The 18,648-nt window shown below is 42.6% G+C and overlaps 1 protein-coding gene across 1 annotated transcript; it reads right to left on the bottom strand.

Moving 5' to 3' along the window:
• Nucleotides 1–4,026: 4,026 nt before the first annotated feature.
• LOC108683441 (DNA mismatch repair protein MutS) lies at nucleotides 4,027–17,233 on the bottom strand. The gene is made up of 12 exons (XM_018172753.2): nucleotides 17,222–17,233; nucleotides 16,810–16,939; nucleotides 16,124–16,200; nucleotides 13,875–14,022; nucleotides 13,366–13,504; nucleotides 12,341–12,516; nucleotides 11,624–11,697; nucleotides 8,071–8,220; nucleotides 6,692–7,555; nucleotides 6,319–6,369; nucleotides 5,799–5,888; nucleotides 4,027–5,482 (listed from the first exon to the last, which is right to left on the bottom strand). Exons 3-12 carry the CDS (start codon nucleotides 16,166–16,168, stop codon nucleotides 5,300–5,302), a joined length of 1,920 nt encoding a protein of 639 aa, XP_018028242.2. The 5' UTR covers nucleotides 16,169–16,200; nucleotides 16,810–16,939; nucleotides 17,222–17,233; the 3' UTR covers nucleotides 4,027–5,299.
• Between the last annotated feature and the right edge of the window lie 1,415 nt (nucleotides 17,234–18,648).

Raw genomic sequence — 18,648 nt, forward strand, 5'->3', positions numbered from 1 at the left:
ATGTATATAGCTTAGTCATTTGTGCCAAAACAAGTAAATTCTTCATAAATAAAAGCAACTTGAGTCAAAAAGCTAGAAATTCTGAAATAACCATTAAGGGTTACAGCACTATATATATATGTGTTTGATGTCTAGCAACCTGGCAACACAATTACATATACAAATACAAGGGGCTGTCCATCAATGTAAGAAAATGTTTGGCAACACATCAGCCTCAAAATCTGTCTTCATAAGATTTATGTCTCTTTATAGCAAGAAATATTGAAGGTTTAGATATTTCAAGTTCAGACAGTAAAGTACCTATTGCAAAACAAAGGCAAAGGTCAAGGATGCCAACTTGCCGAGTTCATTGCCTCAAAGATGCAGAGGTAGGCTTCTGCCTTAAAAATTAAAAAGCCAATGCACAATGCTCCAGGGTGCAGAGTTTGCAAGCTGTGTTGCCTTAATAAGAAAATGCTGCAAGAACTTTGTTACTTTGATAGTATATCCCTTACTCTCCATGCCCTGCATCACTTACAAATTACACTCATCACAACTGTTTTCCAGAGAAGCTTCACTGCATCTATGATCCATCCAACATACTGGAAACCTTACTGTGTGTGCTTGAAGTCTTTTAGATTTTCACCCATTTTCTAAATAGTTGGCCTAAGACTGGCAACTATCTAAAATGCCACACTCAGGAATCAGGATTATGCAGGTTTTGAGAGAATTTTCCTGCGCATGAGGAGTTTTAAATTTTATCTTCACGCAGATGTCGATGCAAATTTTGATCATCCATTTCACGCCGCGCAGCGTTGGCTCAAACACAGTTTGTCAAGGAACAGTCAAACAGACCAAAAAACTCAAAATATTCAATATGCGTTTAATTCTCCTTTAATAATATATGATTTTCCTTGATATAAAATAAAAAGTAATTATATAGAAATTTATTTTATAAGAAATTATCTACAAATTTCTTATGGCAACCTCGTTTGTTTACCTTCCGTTTCTAGGAATCAAATATTCTGTTTTATTTTTTATTTTGCTCGTTCTATATGTACTATACTAAGCCCACAATGATAGGGTTATTAGAGTAGAGGTTCTAAGGTTAATGAACAAAGTCAGAAATAATTGCATCCTAATTAATGGAAAAATAGTTTTTGAGTGCAAAAATTTTTATAAATAAATATGTCTAGACAGCTGTCATCAGAAATTCCCAACAAAATGGTATAGCAACATTGTCTTTACAGCTTTTACATAATGCTGATACAGTGTCATGTGTCATCACTGTCATGTGTCATCACTGTCATGTGATGTGTCCCACTGTCCCTTGAAGCTATTCATATTTTATTAATGTATGTTATTTGTCTATATAATCAACCTTCAAAGTTACAAAAAATAAGAACTGATCACTAAACAAAATTCCAGTACATGTATTTTTTTATTCAATGGGTTTGCGCAACGCAAACCCATTCCACCGGCCTGGGCCTGGGAGGATGTTGGCTGCCAATAATGGTCGGGATTGGGAACATACCGGTAACGGTACGCCTGGTAACATATTCCCAACATTGACATACGGGTTTGTACTATTTGCCAAAATCAGCCCTTCATTAGAATTTAGAAGGTGCCAATCTCAAGCCATGTGGATTATGGATTGTTGCCTTCTATTTGTCAGTTTTGTAATTCATGTCAACGCTCCAACCAAATTGTGATCTATGATTATGAATTCATGATCAAAATATATGTCTCATTTTTGTCTCTGTCTCTCTGTCAGTCTGTCTCACTCATTGGTGGCTCTGGCTTCTTTATAATTTTTTACTTTGCTTCCTGAGTAGTGAGTTCCTGGCATTGCTGGCAATAAAAGATTGTTAAGCGCATCCCGATCCCGATAGCAGACTAGCAGACAAAGCAGTTACTGTCAGTCTGATGAGTCTGTCAGCATGCTACTGAGGCCGTGAGGTGAACCGGGATTCGGGAATATAATATGATACGCAAACCGCAAACTGTGCAAACATAGTTCATAAACTTCATAGAATACATAATATTATACATTGATGCATTTTATGGAAGGCCCAAAGAACCTGCCTAGTGCCTACTTGTCATCAACACTCGACAGTGAAGTTGAGTGAACAGTCGACTGAGTCGAGAGAGCGCAGCTGTGCACCACCAATTTTGTGCACCAATAAGCCCTGAATCGAACGCCTTGGAGGCTTGGATCTCTCCGTCTCCGGAGTCCGGACCTACACCAATGACCAATCGGCTGTGCATTACTTGGCTTAGACCTTTTCTGGCCTTGACCACCACCTGCCATGCACCACCAGGCCGCGGAGCGAATATGACTTCCAGGCATCGTTAAAGTAGGTACGTAATTTTACGTTCACCGCATCTGAGGTTAGGAATTTATGTTTCAGATAGCATACGCATAGGATAGGAGTTCTGTTCCAAAATTTATCGTCCTTCGAGGGCTGGTTCAACCCACGGCCTAGATACGGACGGCTTGGAATGTTGAAGGCTACGTTCTGGAAGGCAGGAATTATGATGGTCCATTACATCCAGGGCAGTAGTGGTCGGCAGCCTGCAGGCGACCAAACAGTCGACACCCTTTCCATGCTAGTTATTTCTTTATTTTCTCGTATAGTTCATGCTGAGCGGACTTCAAGCTTTAAGCCAACTTTGAGTGCCATGCCAGCGTAAACGGCTGCATTGCTTCTGGCTCAGACTTGCTGTGGCAGTGTGGCTTGCGCTCGGCTGTGTCGGCTCTAGCTTCGGCATCCCGGACCCGGGTGACAAGTTAAATTGATTGTCCGTAACTACAAATTCAGTATCCGGAGATGCGGAAATTTGGAGTCCGGGTCACAAATTGAGACAACCTTATTATGATAAGATTTTCCATATGAAGGCTCAGAAACTACCATGCAGAATAAATCAAGGTAAATAATATCTAGAAATAATTAATCGAATGATTTGACTAACGGTCACATGCTTTGACAAATTTGCGCCCTAACTAAAAAGTTTTTTATTCAGCGTAAGAAGTCACTTACCTTGCTGGAGAAATTTTTACACGGAATAATTGATGTTAAAGGAATATAATTATAATTAAAATCGATACTTGTTACAAATAAAAGTCACAGTGAGTAATTTCTGACCACATAAAGTTTGGATTTTGTTCGTCGCTAAGCAGAGGTGGGCAAGAACGCGCTACATGTAACGGCCGCTACAAGGTTTGGCCGCAACAGCGCTACCGCCACATTTATAGATAAAGCCTTTAGATTTTACTTAATAGTACTAAATATTATTTAAAAATCAGCATGATACATACATAAGTTACAGAATGTACCTGTACGAAAGATTTCGGTGTAATGTTGTCATCCTCTGCCTGTTACCAGTGTCAACATGTTAGTTATTACCAGAGGTAATAACTAACATGTTGCGCACTACATGTAGTTATTACCTCTATACTAACAGTAGCGCGCTACATGTAGCGGCCGCTACATTTCCAGTAACGGTATCGGCGCTATATTCAGAGCATGTAGCAGTAGCGCCCGCTACATTCAGAGCATGTAGCGGTCGCTACATTACAAAGAGCGCTGCTCAGCTCTGGCGCTAAGCAAGCACCAGTCCAACTAGTCGTTGTTTACTCTCTTTGCAGTACAGTGGCGGAAATGGCTATACTTCCACCTGTTTTTTTTCTTGCATAGAAAAATAATAGATTCTAATTTTTCGAGGCTAAACTACATTTAAAAATTGTTCCAACGCTATACGAAAATTTTTTTTGCAGTGGTCATTACTGCACTACTAATTAAAAAAAGATCAGTCACTACTTCACTTCGTAAATTAAAAGTATAAAACACAGAGGAGAGAAGTGATTGAACGGTCATGTCCTTATTCGAGATCAATGGAGCGGTAGTAGCCGATGAGGCTTGATGAGCTTCTGTGAAATAAGCTGCAGATAGATTCCATAGAACCTCATCATTATTAATTTTAGCGCGTCGAGGAAAATTCTTAGCCATATCAGAACAAAAAGAAAAGGTTAATAAATCACTCTGATAAAATGTAATGCTATAGAAGCGAAGTTATTCTTTTGTAGATTGGAGACCTAACGCGATGCTAAGGTGGTTCTGCGAACTTTCATCAACAAAGTCTGGTTTGAACTTCCCGTACAGCTTTCACACTCCTACATATTTGCCAAAGAGCATAGTAGCCAAAGTATGTAAGTTTGAACCTGGCTAAACATATTTGGTAAATAAAAAAATGCAAAGTCTTCTGGTCAGGTCAAGGCTCAAAGTGAATATTCAAAACACCTTTTCCAAATAGAACTTTACAACGACTTTTAAACATCTTACGTGATGACCTACAAAGAAACTCACGATTATATAGCATGTGAATAACTTTTTCCTTACGTTTGTTATTCATACTCCTTTATAACCAACAAGACCAATAAAATAAATTCTAAAGCTCGACTAACTGCTTTATCGGTGAATGATATATTGAAAATGTTACCATCTTTATCTTGATTAGAGGAAAAAATCTTCTGCTAGTATAATTGAACTGAAATCTAAATAATAACATCGCCCATATACATCCAACAAAGAAATTTCAAACTACTTAAACACGCTTATTAAGTTAGAACAAATAAGAAGCTCAAAAGGTAAAAATTTATAGCAACAGAACTTAAAAGTCGTAAATTATTTTGATCGTAAAACAAAAAAATGACGTTGGTTGCAACAAGTAACCCGAATAAATTGGTAGGTTACAATATTCGAAGGCTGTTAAGTAAATAAAATTACATAAAAAATGTTTCTCCTTTCAGTATCTATAGAAACCGCGAAGCTGTGATCAAAACTTTCGTGAGTTCCCAATAACCTATACTGAAATTGAAACGCAATATATTTCCTAGGCTTCTCGCTAGCTGAACAAAACAAGTAGTAGTAGTAGTAGTAGATGAACAAAACAAATCAGGAGTTGTAAGAAATTACAACAAACATTCAGAAGCCATAAGTAGAATGACGAACAACAGTGCTTATCATTTGTAAAGAACTTCATCATCTTTACAAAACAACACCAGAGTCATTAAGTGCAAAAACCATCATTCAGCTATTACGAGATCCGAGAGAAGCAATCGGGATTACTGTCCGGTACAAGAATGATCCAACCAACCAAAATTTACGCACCGCTTCGATCCGAGCACTGATCATTTATCCAACACTCAGAAATATTTGCTAGGCAATGAGCAACATTGAACATGAATCAAGTAGTTCATTACGATGGTTCTGTGATCAAAAATTTTTGAATGCCACGTGGAGCTAAGAAGACTCCGCGATCAAAAATTTCTGAGAGTCGCCTGATGTTCGATGATTGTGAGCAGGCGGCAGATGGCGTCACTGGAGAGCTGGCACTGCAGTAGCTGTGCCACGAGGGTGCCACACATGTCAGCCTCGTCGCTCCTCGTCAGCTCGTGCCACTGCGTCAGATCAGCGCAACCCCGCAGTAACTGTTCTTCGATCTGCAGCATTTATGACCAATCTTAACACATTTAGTACAATCATTTATAACAAACTTTTAATTCAGGTGTAAACATATAGTTGAATGAATTATTTAAAGACGAATTACTTCTTAACGGATACTCTCGGCAATAACCAGGAATCAGATATCAGATCGAATAAAAATGATAAGCAGATGCTGATGTATATTAAAATAAGTATTACATAATTGCCTAACGCAAATATGAAATCCGACTCAATACTCGCAGTAAAAATAGATATATTGACATTAAAATGACTAGGTAGCATTTATTAAAAAATAATACAATCCCTGGTGACCTGACGAGCGCGCAGCACGAGCTCCCGCGGCAGTCCTGCCAGCCTGGCGACCTGCGCAGCCTCGCTCCTCACGCACCTGCCCACGCACGCCTCACCGCGACAACATTTAATCGTGAATTATTAGCGTCATCAGCAGACATTGCAAAATCAATCGCATGCATAAAGCGATAAAAGATATGTCGTTAATGATTAGTGTAATCGTTAATCAGCCATCACTACCTTAAACAAGCATTGCGGTAGTAGAAACGTTTTGTCCCAATCATGGTTACCTGGAATTCGGGTCTAAAGAGGGGCCCGCAACATAATTTTTGTTGACGAAAGCATCCGTTACAAGTATGCGGACTCTATTAATGAACGTTGTGGCAGTAACTATATCTGGCAAGAAATATTTAAATAAGGTTCAAACTGAGTATACAACTCACCAGGCCTTCGGTTACTTTTTAACGCAGAATTAAATCTCCATAAAAACCTTATTGACAAGTAAATAAGGCAAGTGCAATGCAACAATCCAAGATCTTACTTGATGAAGAGGAACGAGTTCTCCTTCAGGCGACAGCACGGTTTTCAGGACCTGAAAATGAACGACAATGCGTCGACCATCAATGTCATAAACAAGGTCTTTATGAGGGACGAAGGTCGGTCTATGTACTAGCAATAAAAAATGATATTTGCTATAAAAATTTGTTGTAGCAATCATCACTTAAATCATATAATTTTTATTTCACTGAGTGGGTGTTACAACAATAGAAAAAAAAACGACAATTGGGCGTAAAAAATCAACAATAGAAGTGCAATTATAATAACAACACTCGAGCGAAGCGATTCCCGTTCTGGTAATATAAAGAATCTAGATTCTTGATGGAGGTAAACAATAATGCAGAAGCAACACTCACAACAGGACACACGTGCTCCTGGTGCTGCATGTAGTCGTACAGGTTAAGCAGGTGCGTGGATACGAACACGTGAGGGAAGTCCGCGTATTTGGGGGTTGTGTCACGACCTCCTTGTTCCCCAGCTCCTGGTGCGTGGACGGGTCGGTGGGCGCTACTAGAAGTCGTAGGGGAACAATTTGACAAAGACTCGTCCCTAAGGCGATGAGGTTCGTCAGTGTCCGAGGAATTAGTAGCATCGTCTTGCGTGCCCTCTGTCATCCTGGGGTAATTACCAGATGAATTTTGGTGCACGGCGTCGTGATGCAGCGCGGCGCTCATGGGGCCATCTTGGCCCTGGTACTGCACTGCGCCTTCTTCGTCGACCACAAGCTCGCATTCAACGGGCGGCATAGCAACGTCGCTGTCTGAACTTGCAGCCCAGGGAGCAGAAACCAAGGAAATTTTCTTGCTGTTGTTCTTGTTTAGCAATTTATTCTTCTCGACGACGGTTTCATCAGCGTTCATTTGACCTCCAATTTCTGGCTCATCCGAAATAGCGTGCTCAGAATTTATTAATTTCCTTTGATTTACAGTAGTAAACGAAGTATCAATCATGGCAGAAGTTTCCGGCGTAGCCTGATGGACATCTTGTTGCACGTCTCTACCAGACATACTCGGTGAGGCAGCATCTCCAGTAAAGGAAAACTCATGGGAATGAAGTGAATCGTCATGAGGTGGAGCTTCGTCATGACCCAGCTGACGTGGCATCAACTCCTGGAGCGCAGCGAGCAGGATGGCTATCCCGTCGCTCTCGTAGGTCGTCGAGCCAAACTCGTCGATCAGCAAGAGGCTGTGCTTGCGACCCTCTCGTAGAGCACGGGACAACTGTCGATTATTTCATATATTTTAGAACTTGATTGAACGAAGACACTGGCAATTATCATTAGAAAAAAAGATGCGCTCGCGGCCCTTTCGTAGAGCACGGGAACTCCGTTGATTATCTCACAAGTACATTTTAGAAAATAGTTGAGCGCAAACATTAGCCATTATCATCACCAAGAACATAGAGGCTGTGCTTGCAATCCCCTTGTAAAGTACGGGACAATTGTCGATCGCTACGGAGTACAACATTTATTATTTAAACAAATGCTCGTTATCAACCTCTATTTGATTAATAGTTCAAATTTCTGTCAATGTTATGTAAACACTAATGCTGAAACTAAGCTCCCAGCAAGACAAATTGATGTCTTTACTGTGAGCAAGAAAATTATGAGCCTGCTTTGGACGTCATGTTGCGGATGGACGGAGGGTAGGGGAGAGCAATACCTGTTTGAGGACGGAGGGTAGGAGAGGCAATACCTGGCTAAGGATGGAGGAATGGAGGACGGGGAGGGCAATACCTGATTTAGTTCGAGGAGGAAGGAGGAGAAGGCGGAGGTGACGGAAGGGAGGGAGGGGCGCACCACCTGCAGGGCATGGAAGGGCTTCATTACGACGCGCTCAGCGGGCACGAAGCTCCCCACCTGCGCCAGCAGCGCCACCACGCCCACCTGTACATATTAACAGTAAAGCCGGAAGCTGATGCTGGCGCTCGAGCAGTCGCAAATCAAATAAAGTCGGTTTTTGATGCACTGAGCTGAAGCCGGAAAAAGCTCATAGAGTCTGTGACGGTGTCTATGCATACAGACATCTGGTCCAGCAACGCTGCAGGGTCAGGCGGCGCAACCAAGCCGTAAATTTAGGTGTCGTGTGCGCAATACGTCGACAGTATATAACAGGAAGAAGCTCGGGCCGATGACTGATCTCCGTGGTACGCTGCAAGTGACCAACGACGGCGTGGAAGCAGAGTTCCCGCGTCGGACGCGAAATCTATTGCTGAGATAGGACTCGAACCATCGCAGCACTGTGCCGCACAGGCCGAATGATACGTCATGTCGACGCAATAAAGTGGCGTGGTTGACAGTGTCAAACCCGGCCGACAGGTCGAATAAAGCTTGTGCCGCAGTGTCGCCACGGTCTAGTGTCTACTACTCGCAGAAAATCTGAAAGCACCTTCAGTACAGGAGGTTTTCGTCGAGTGGAGATGACGGTATGCAGACCGGAGGCGAGGCATGTGACCGGACAGCTGAAGCTGTTCGGGCCACAACGCGTTCCAGGAGTTTCGACAACATCGACAGGTTTGAGATGGGTTGATATGATTAGGGATCAAAAGCGTCATTGTGTGGCTCTTATATAAAGGCGTAATGTAAGATGATTTGAAGACAACACCGTCAGTGAGGCAGCGGTTGAGAAGATAGACCAGAAAAAGTGCTAGGGTTACGACATTCCCCTTAAGTAACGACGTCGGCAGCGGATCGCTGGCACACTGCTTGTTAGGCAGCGCGAGCACTGCAGCGATAATTTCGTTGGTTGTGACGCAAGTGAAGTAAGTCTTGGAGCACGCAGTCGATCGCGCACGACGCAAATGTTGTCGACGGAGCATCGGCTGACGACGCTCGCACGGCAGACATTTTGTTTTCAAAAAACCACATGGAATTCCTTCACGCTAACCAACTGTATGACCTCTTACGATGAATTTATCCAGCGAACGCAACAGCGCTCGAGGGTCATTGGTTGCGCGGGGACTCTCTGGCGCCAAAATGACTCTCTTTTAAAAGGGCGACATAATTGTGCCGCGCATCTGGCCAGGAAGAGGTCACAGAAGCTGCAGCAGCATGATTGCAGAGTCTGTTCGCCCGGTAGACCGACAATCATCGTCGAACCATGGGTCGCAGACTCGTTGGGGTACCCGAATAGGGCGTGCAGGAATGAGGTCATCGAGTGCACAAGTCAGTTCGGCACTGTAGAGTTGTACGAGGTCGTTGACTGATAGTGCCAATTATGAGTCATGCCAACATAGTCGAGACGACTGTAGCTTTTCGCGTAAGACAGCACCGTCGAGACTGCGCCACGGACGACAGGTAACTATCTTGTACGCTGGCACCGGGCGCAGACACGGCTCCGACCACTGAACTAGTCGATGGTTGGATATTGCGATCTCGATGATGTCGACTGGCAGAATTTGAAGGCCAGCACGCGAGATGACAACGTCCAGCAGTCCGTCCATGTCGTGCGTCGGCAAGGTCACGTGACAAACCATGCCAAAGGTTGCCAGAAGGTCGTTCAGCTGACACGCCGATGAGTTTTCGACGCGATCCAGTCGAACGTTTAAATCGCCGGTTATAAGGACCTGATCGTGGAAGGTCAAAAGTCTGGTGAAGACATCGCTCAATTAAACGAAAAAGTCGGTCGCCACAGCAACCAATTCAGGACGATAGATGGTGACTGCAACGCTCGTAACCGAGGCGCAGGTGAACCTAGCACATGGCAGCTCAAAAGTTGTGGGTCGGACGCCGATGTCAAGAATGGTATGATGCACACCCTCGCTGGCGACGGTAGCTACTCCACCGTAATTCGTCGCCAGGGTGTCGGGTTACATGCGGGGCTGCGTGCGTTCGACTACCTGGAGTCCTTCAACGCGAAGACGAGCGATGCGAACAGAGTCAGCTTCGTGCCAAGTATTGGTCAGGAAGACGACATCTAGCGAATGCGAGCGACATACGTGACGAAACTCGTCAACACTGTTATTCAGTCAAGTGCAGGATGTTAAGGCAGCAGAACGATAATTGGCCACCCGGCTGCACACTGTGGCGATCAACACGAACGCTAAACAGGTTTTTTTGAGGCCTACAGGTTGACACAGGCCGAGGCTCATGCTGAGCATTCGCATGGGGGACGACACGAAGAGTAAATCTACTCTCTTACACACGGATGGATCAAGGGCTGCAGCAGCTGACCACAGGCTGAGCAGTCGCTTAGCCGAGTAAGCTAACGGCGCCATGAATATCAGCCAGATTCAGCTTGGGTCAATTAACAGTAACGTACGTCTACAGTCAGCTCAAAGCTGAATATGGCAAACGTCAAAAGGAATGCTCTCAACATAGTCCGCAAAGTCAGAAAAAACACTCACGTCGACGTAGTTGGCGTCAAGCACGCTAGTACGTGAGTAGCAAGAAAAATCAGGACGAATAATAAGCCTGGCGACACGCCCGCTACAGCCACCTTCAGATCAAACCAAGATGACCGATAAAGCCAAGATGGCCAAACAAGCCAAGATGGCCGGACAGGCCATGATGGTCGAACAAACCAGGATGACCGAATTTGCCCAGATGCACAGATTTAAAGATTAAAAAAATTACAGATTTATAGGCACAGAATTCAACGTCAGAAGAACGTCAAAGTATAGCCCTGTCCTCTATTTCAGAAGAACACTCTCATAAAGATTCGCGACGTAGTTTTAATCACGAGGGCCGATGAAGCTAAGATGGATGAACTCACAAAGATGGTCAATCGGAACAGTAACGGTCGCCACTGTCAGATTTAATTAATGGCACGGCATTCAACGTCGGTAGATCCTCAAAGAGTCCAGAGAACTTACTTATAAAGATTTTCGACGTAGTTATCATACACGAGGATATCATAGTTTCACACTGGTGTAAGTTGTAAACGGAGCACAGCAGTACACGTCCGCTTGCAGCCACAGCCGGCACAAGAGCACAAACACGAGGGCCAATGCAGCACACTAGTTACACCCTTTCGGGCACCAAAGTTTCGCTCACACCTTGTTGCGGATATCCAACACGCAACTCACTGCTTCAATTTAGCTGTGCTTAACCGCCAAGCCACCTCACCGATTAGGCCAAAATTGTCGCAGGTAGCTGGAATCAAACCCATAACCCACTGCTCTAATCTTGGTACTCTGAACTGTAAACACTGAGCCACCCTACTCTTAGCCTTCACATATTGCCTACCACGAGGAAGAAATGATACCTACACAACAACATCATTGAACACTTCACAGTTTACACGCGGTAGATGTTATGATCGAAGGTGTAGCCCATGGACGAAACTCACAGTTTTGAGATAGACGGTTTTTCCACTGCCATTCGGGCCGGTCACCACGCAGATGTTGCGCACTTCGTCGTCACCTGTGGTCATAAATAAATTGATGAGGAGGCAAGACAATTAATTAGGGGGGCAAGACAATTAATAAGGAGGCAAGACAATTAATAAGGGGGGCAAGACAATTAAGGAGGCAAGACATTTAATTAGGGGTCAAGACAATTAATTAGGAGGCAATAACGGAATTCAGATCCAAAGCAAGGCAATCCTCATACAAGGCAGTAGGATAGCAACGATTTTGCCATTCAAGCAAATCCACGACACCTTTGACGTCACTAATTACACAAGATTTTAACATATTCTTGTTATTTTCTCATTTTCATTGCGGGAATATATGCGCGTTCAGAACTTATAATACCGTTATTATATATATAATATTAATCCATGCTCAACAACCATCAATGACACACAAGTCGTCACTCAGATGATACTGTAAAAAAAAACTCACTACTCATTGGTCAGATTATTTACAGAACCACATAATAATGGTCATAACTACGCTTTGCAGAGTTCGATTACAACATAATAACTACGCAGCTTCAGAGATCTTGCTAAAAATATTTGTACATTTTTGTTATTGTTTCTTTTGAAGGTCGACGACAGACGTGGCATTAACGTTAGGCTTCGTTAGCACAAATGAAATATTTTTGTCAGTGATGTCGTCATCACCGCTGTCGTGGTGAGGCAGGGGCACGCCGGATCGTGCGTCATTGGGCACGAATGCGTCGCGGCAGCCGAGCTCGTAGAGCGGGTGACGCGCCTGCGTCATGACGAACGTCGCTGCATCGTGCAGCTCAGGACGCACCCAGCGCTGCTCTTGCGCCACGCAGCTGAACGCCAGTAAACTGAAAACGCACATAAACTGAAATACCAAAAATTACTGCATTAAATTCAGTCAGATTCAGTAAACAAAATCTCAGAGTCAAGTGCAGTCGTTGTGTGTCGTGATATCTCGCGGATGAGGCAGTTAAACATATACTGACTAATGAAGACACTAGGTAAATGTGAGTACCTTTCGGCTTATGTCAATGACTCATTTATCGCGATTCATTTGCATTAAATGAGTACTAGATGAACCAATTAAAACAAAAATTAATAGATGATAAAAAAACACCAACGCAAACAGCAAAATAAATAATTAATTATTTTCACTTCAGTCCATACCACATGTACTCTATCCACAGCTTCCATGTTGCATTTCCTCCCTACGTAAACTTCAAATAGCTCTTGCTATGCAAAGGAATTGCCTCTGGATCCCGCGAGTTAGGCTTCCAGTGCAACACCCTTTTACTCCCTCTGCAGTACCCAAATTTCGTTCCCTCTGCAGTACCCAATTTCGTTCCCTCTGCAGTACCCATATTTCGTTCCCTCTGCAGTACCCATATTTCGTTCCCTCTACAGCACCCATAATTCGTTCCCTCTGCAGTACCCATACGTCGTTCCCTCTGCAGTATCCATATTTCGTTCCCTCTACAGCACCCATAATTCGTTCCCTCTGCAGTACCCATACGTCGTTCCCTCTGCAGCACCCAAATTTCTTTCCCTCGGTAGTACCCAAATTTCGTTCCCTCGGCAGTACCAAAATTTCGTAACGTCTAAAGCACCAAAGTTTCTCTCTCCCGGAGCCCCCCAAGCTTCTACTCCCTTGCAGCCTCCAAATTTAGTCTCCTATCGAGCATTCGCGTTGCGCTCACACGTCGAGCATGAGGACGAGGTCGAGGAGCGTGACGAGGGCGGCGGTGTGCGAGAGCAACGTCTGCACGAGACGAAGCATCAGGCGACTTTCGTGGTTGGCGATCTCGATCTGCAGGTCGCCCAGCTCCTGGTCCAACTCTGCCACAAACACAGCTGCATTACATTTTTTATGTATTATTTATATATAATATTATCAGCTGCAGGTCCCCCAGCTCTTGGTCCAGTTCTATCGTGAGCAACCGTTGTTAAATTATCTATGTATTACCATCAGCTCCTGGTCAAGCACTGCACCAACACACTTGTGTTGAATTATCTACACATCACCAGCTCCTGGTCCAGTTCTGATGCTTCGACCTTGATGTTCTAAACTTTGAACACTCGGCCTTCTATGTATTTGTGATCAAACGGTGCTTGAAATTTGTAACAATATCAGACTGGATGCGTTGAACACGTCGAGACTATGTGCATGGCATTAATAATAAAGTCAACAGGCCGGAGTTGAGCTAACGTGCAGTGAGGTCGCTCTTGAAGAGCTTAAAGTCGGAGACGCTGAACATGTACTTGAGGTGCGGCAGGTCCTCGGGCAACGTCGTTGGCTCAGGCAATGCCAGCAGGTAACCCACGTGACCCACGTAAAATATGCAGCACGACTCCACCTGCACAGCCAGCATAACCATCGTGTATTATAAGCTACGTAAGGATTACACGTTGTTATCAAATGATTACACGTTATCAAAGAATTACACGTGATCAAGGGATTACACGTGATCAAAGGATTACACGTTATCAAAGAATTACACGTGGTCAAAGGATTACACGTGATCAAAGGATTACACGATATCAAAGAATTACACGTGGTCAAAGGATTACACGTGATCAAAGGATTACACGTGATCAAGGGATTACACGTGGTCAAAGGATTACACGTGATCAAAGGATTACACGATATCAAAGGGTTCCACGTGACCAAAGGATTACACGTTATCAAAGAATTACACGATATCAAAGGATTGCACGTTATTATAAAAGGATTACACGTTGTTATAAAAGGATTACACGTTATCAAAGGATTACACATTATCAAAGGATTACACGTTATCAAAGGATTACACGTTATCAAAGGATTACACATGATCAAGGGATTACACTTTATCAAAGGATTATAAGTTATCAAAGGATTACCCGTTATTAAAGGATTACACGTTATTAAAGGATTACACATGATCAAAGGATTGCACGTTATCAAAGGATTACCTGTTATTAAAGGATTACACGTTATCAAAGGATTACACGATATTAAAGGATTACGTACACGTTATTAAAGGATTACACGCTATCAAAGGATTACCCGTTATTAAAGGATCACACGTTATTAAAGGATCACACGTTATCAAAGGATTACACATTAAATAAGGATTACATCAATTCTTGATATTCATATTTAGTCTTAACCTTCAGCATGAATGCAACTTCATTTTCGACGTGATCAGCCCGCAGGTCAACGTGTAATCATTGATAATAAAATACTTAAAAATACTTTTTTAAAAAACACGTTTTTCTTGCGGACTACAAAGTAGAAAATAAATTATGGTTCGCCCCAAAAAAACGTGGGTCGGGCTGTACGTTCAACATCAAATTTCCAAAATTCGTGTGTTGTGTGCTTTTCGCTTTAATCATAAATCTGCCCATTTTCTCCTTTTTAGTCCGTTGCTGCACGGACTAAAAAGCATGACTTGACGTACGTATCGATGATACGCAGCGTCAGCGCCTGCTCGTCTATAACGTCAGCGCCCGCATGTCATATATATACTATATATATATACTTTATTCGATTAAGCTAATTTAGGTCTCTAATTGCAAGTTTTTATGATTGTATCTGAAATTGTTAGGCGAAAATAGCCTGCATGCCGAATTTCAGATCTCTAGAGCAATCAGAAGTGGGCTAATTTTCGTTGTCAATTTTAACAACAAACAAACAAACGCGAAGCTAAGCTAAGAAAAACGTTTAAAAAATATCTATCGTTTAACCCATTTACGGATAGAAGAAACATCCGTTATTTGATCCAATTTTATACGCATTATTTCCTCCCCAGACTTCCACGCAATAATGAAAACATACGAAACATGAACAACCAAAAATGACATGCAACTGTTGCCGGATTAGATACCACCGCTTGGGATAGACCTATAATAATAGCGGTTTCAGCGTTTATTAGGCCGTAGGCCTTTCGCCGATTCTGAACATCGCAGAACATTCACAGCATTTTGCGGGCTTGAACTCGCAACTCACTGCTACAATTTTGCTGTGCCTAACCGCTCGGCCTCCTCGCCGATTCTGACCAGAAATTGGCGCGCAGAGCTGGGATCGAACCCGCGCCTCTCTGCTCCAATCTTGGTACTCTGAACTTTAACCACTGGGCCACCCTGACCAACCACTGGGTCACCCTGACCTAGCCATATTTTTTTTTCTATCACCAATGAAAAAGTGAATATAATTATAAACAAATGTTGCTAAATTTTTGCTTCGATTTTACAAGAAATCTGCACTAGAACGACCAGCTTCTACAGAGGCAAAGGCTTGAAATTAACGATGAAATCAACCAGTTAGAAACGCTGTCGAAGAGAGCAGCCGTAATCATCAGTACGTCTTCAGGAAGTACAATGAGTTTCCGTGATTGTTTAGACAAATTCCACTACAAGAGAATGCCAGCATAAGATAATGGCACCCTAAGTAAATGTCACAATAGTAATAGTGACCTGTGGAGGGAGGCGCTCCAGCTCGAGACGCGCCACGGGCTGCATGATGGAGCCCACGCCATTGAAGTGCTGCTTCTCTGTAACGCCAATCATTTAATAGTTCATTCTTCATCATAATCAGTTATGTAATTCATTTTTCACATTGTATCTACTTAATTCGTACGAAGAATTAAAATATTGAATTCAGCGTACTTGCAAATATTAAAATTCCAGCGTACTTGCAGTGAGTAATGTTTTCAGTTAGGCTGAATAAAAAAATTTTAGGCTGAATAAAATTAGGCTGAATAAACCTCTATGAATCAGAGTTTATAAGTTCATAGCCATTAAGTGGGCGCAGCAATTCAATTCGTTAATAATTGATCCAATATCGATTATGAACTTCGGTCAGTTTCCGAACACAGAATTGTTTACTTCAGCTTGAGGTAGCGATGCAGTCAGAAAATAAAGATCCAAATCTTGACTAGTGAACGAAGCTGCAAAACATTACACAAACACTGCCTGTGTTATAGGCCTGATATTTTGAATTTTTATTAATCTGACTGGCTGAGTTAGGACTTAAGAACTAATGAACTAATCTAAGTGCCTGTGTTACGGGCTTAATACCTTAATGATAGGTAACAAAAAAATGAGCTGCCGGCCTGTGTTGCGAGCTTAAAATTTAAATAATAACAAATAATTAAGCTGACTGGCATCCAGCTGCGTGTCGACGCCAGGCCTAACAACAAATCTGCCGTCGCGCTCCGCAGCCTCGAAGTCCAGCACGCGCTGGATGAGGAACGCGGCGCGGTGAAGCTCCTCCGTGGCGCTCGCGCCGATCTGCTAGCGCACACACATTAGTATACAATAGTATAAGATAAAATAGTACACACATAGTATACAATAGTATAATATAGTAGAGTATTTTATAATATATTTCTTTCCGACACGTGTAATGCCTATGCGCTTGTATCCGACGGTGGACAGAAAAAAAAGTAAGCACCTGATGCAGCAGGTACACACAGTAAGCACCTGATGCAGCAGGTGCAGCACACATTAAGCACCTGATGCAGCAGGGGTACACAGTAAGAACCTGACGCAGCAGGGGTACACATTAAGCACCTGACGCAGCAGATGCACACATTAAGCACCTGATGCAGCAGGTGCACGTTGTCCCCCTCGTTGCGGCACAGTTCGCCTATAAGTGTGAGGCTGAAGAGCGTCCGGTACAGCGACCGCCAGTCTCGGGGCGACAGACACGCGCGTTGCAGCCGACACAGGATCAGCTGTAAAACCATGCTATGTCAGTATAGTACCACAGAAATTAAGCACCTTACTAAGTTTGTTATTAGTATGGTAATAATGAGCAGCTGTAAAATCATGCTATGTGTTAGTACAGTAACATAAAAATTAAGCACATTACTAGGTTTATTATCACTATGGTAATAATGAGCAGCTGTAAAATCATGCTATGTGTCAGTACATTAACATAAAAAATTAAGCACCTTACTAGGTTTATTATTACTATGGTAATAATGAGCTGCTGCAACAAATGTATTATGTCAATACAAATCAGCTGCAACATCGAATAAGCAGCAACAATGGATATGTCACTACAGTTATACAATATAACTATCAAATGTTGAATGGGAAATGTTAAACATCTGATAGTAACATCGAACAATTTCAATATAAGGTTAGACTAAGAATGATGGGTAAAATGACCAATTTCTCACTCTGAAGCTCATTTTTCAAGACTGGAATGTGCTTTGGTTTTCCCCCTAGTAAAGGATGAAGCCATTAATCCATCAGTAATGGATAGTGCGCCCATTTCTGATAGGAGAGTAAGATAGTAATCCTTGAGCTGATTGTTAAGGGTAATACCATATGAATCCAGATATAAAAGCAAAGAATTAGTTACAAAACGCAATATATAAGAAAAAACCTGCTCTGTGCACCTGGACATGGGCGATATTCTTGAGGCAGGCGAGGAGCTGGGCGACAGTAGCAGCGTTGCGCGGCTGCTGCGCCCACTGCACCAGGTCGTAGCGCCACTCCAGCGTCCTACGGCACACCAGTGGCCGCAGCAACACGCGTCTAGTGCAACAAATTTATCTAAATTTAAATATTTCTTCATTTAAATATAACTAAATTTATAAATTTATATTAATTTAGTGTTCAAATGAATTTTAGTTCCGATAATCTCATCCAATTAACATTATTACAATCGATTACATGGTTAAAACATGAATTTCATAAAAAGTTAAGTATAACTGACATGTGAAAAAAATTCGAAATAAGAACAATTTTTTCTATTAAAATGTAGAATTTTCATATAAAATACCGGCTGCTCGTTCAATATGAAAAAAACCCTGTTAATGAAAAACAGATGACCAATTGAAAATTCTGTTTGAAATTATGGTCGATTCCGTCACACAAATCATTGCGATGCCGAGGGCGCAGCCCAGTCATTTAAATCAGTATATTCATGCAGAGCAGCCGTAAATAAATGAAAGGTCTAACTTCGAATGGACATTATCAAAAGACGG

Source organism: Hyalella azteca, unplaced genomic scaffold (genome assembly GCF_000764305.2).
Source record: "Hyalella azteca isolate HAZT.00-mixed unplaced genomic scaffold, Hazt_2.0.2 contig12761, whole genome shotgun sequence".
Taxonomy (NCBI): Eukaryota; Metazoa; Arthropoda; class Malacostraca; order Amphipoda; family Hyalellidae; genus Hyalella; species Hyalella azteca.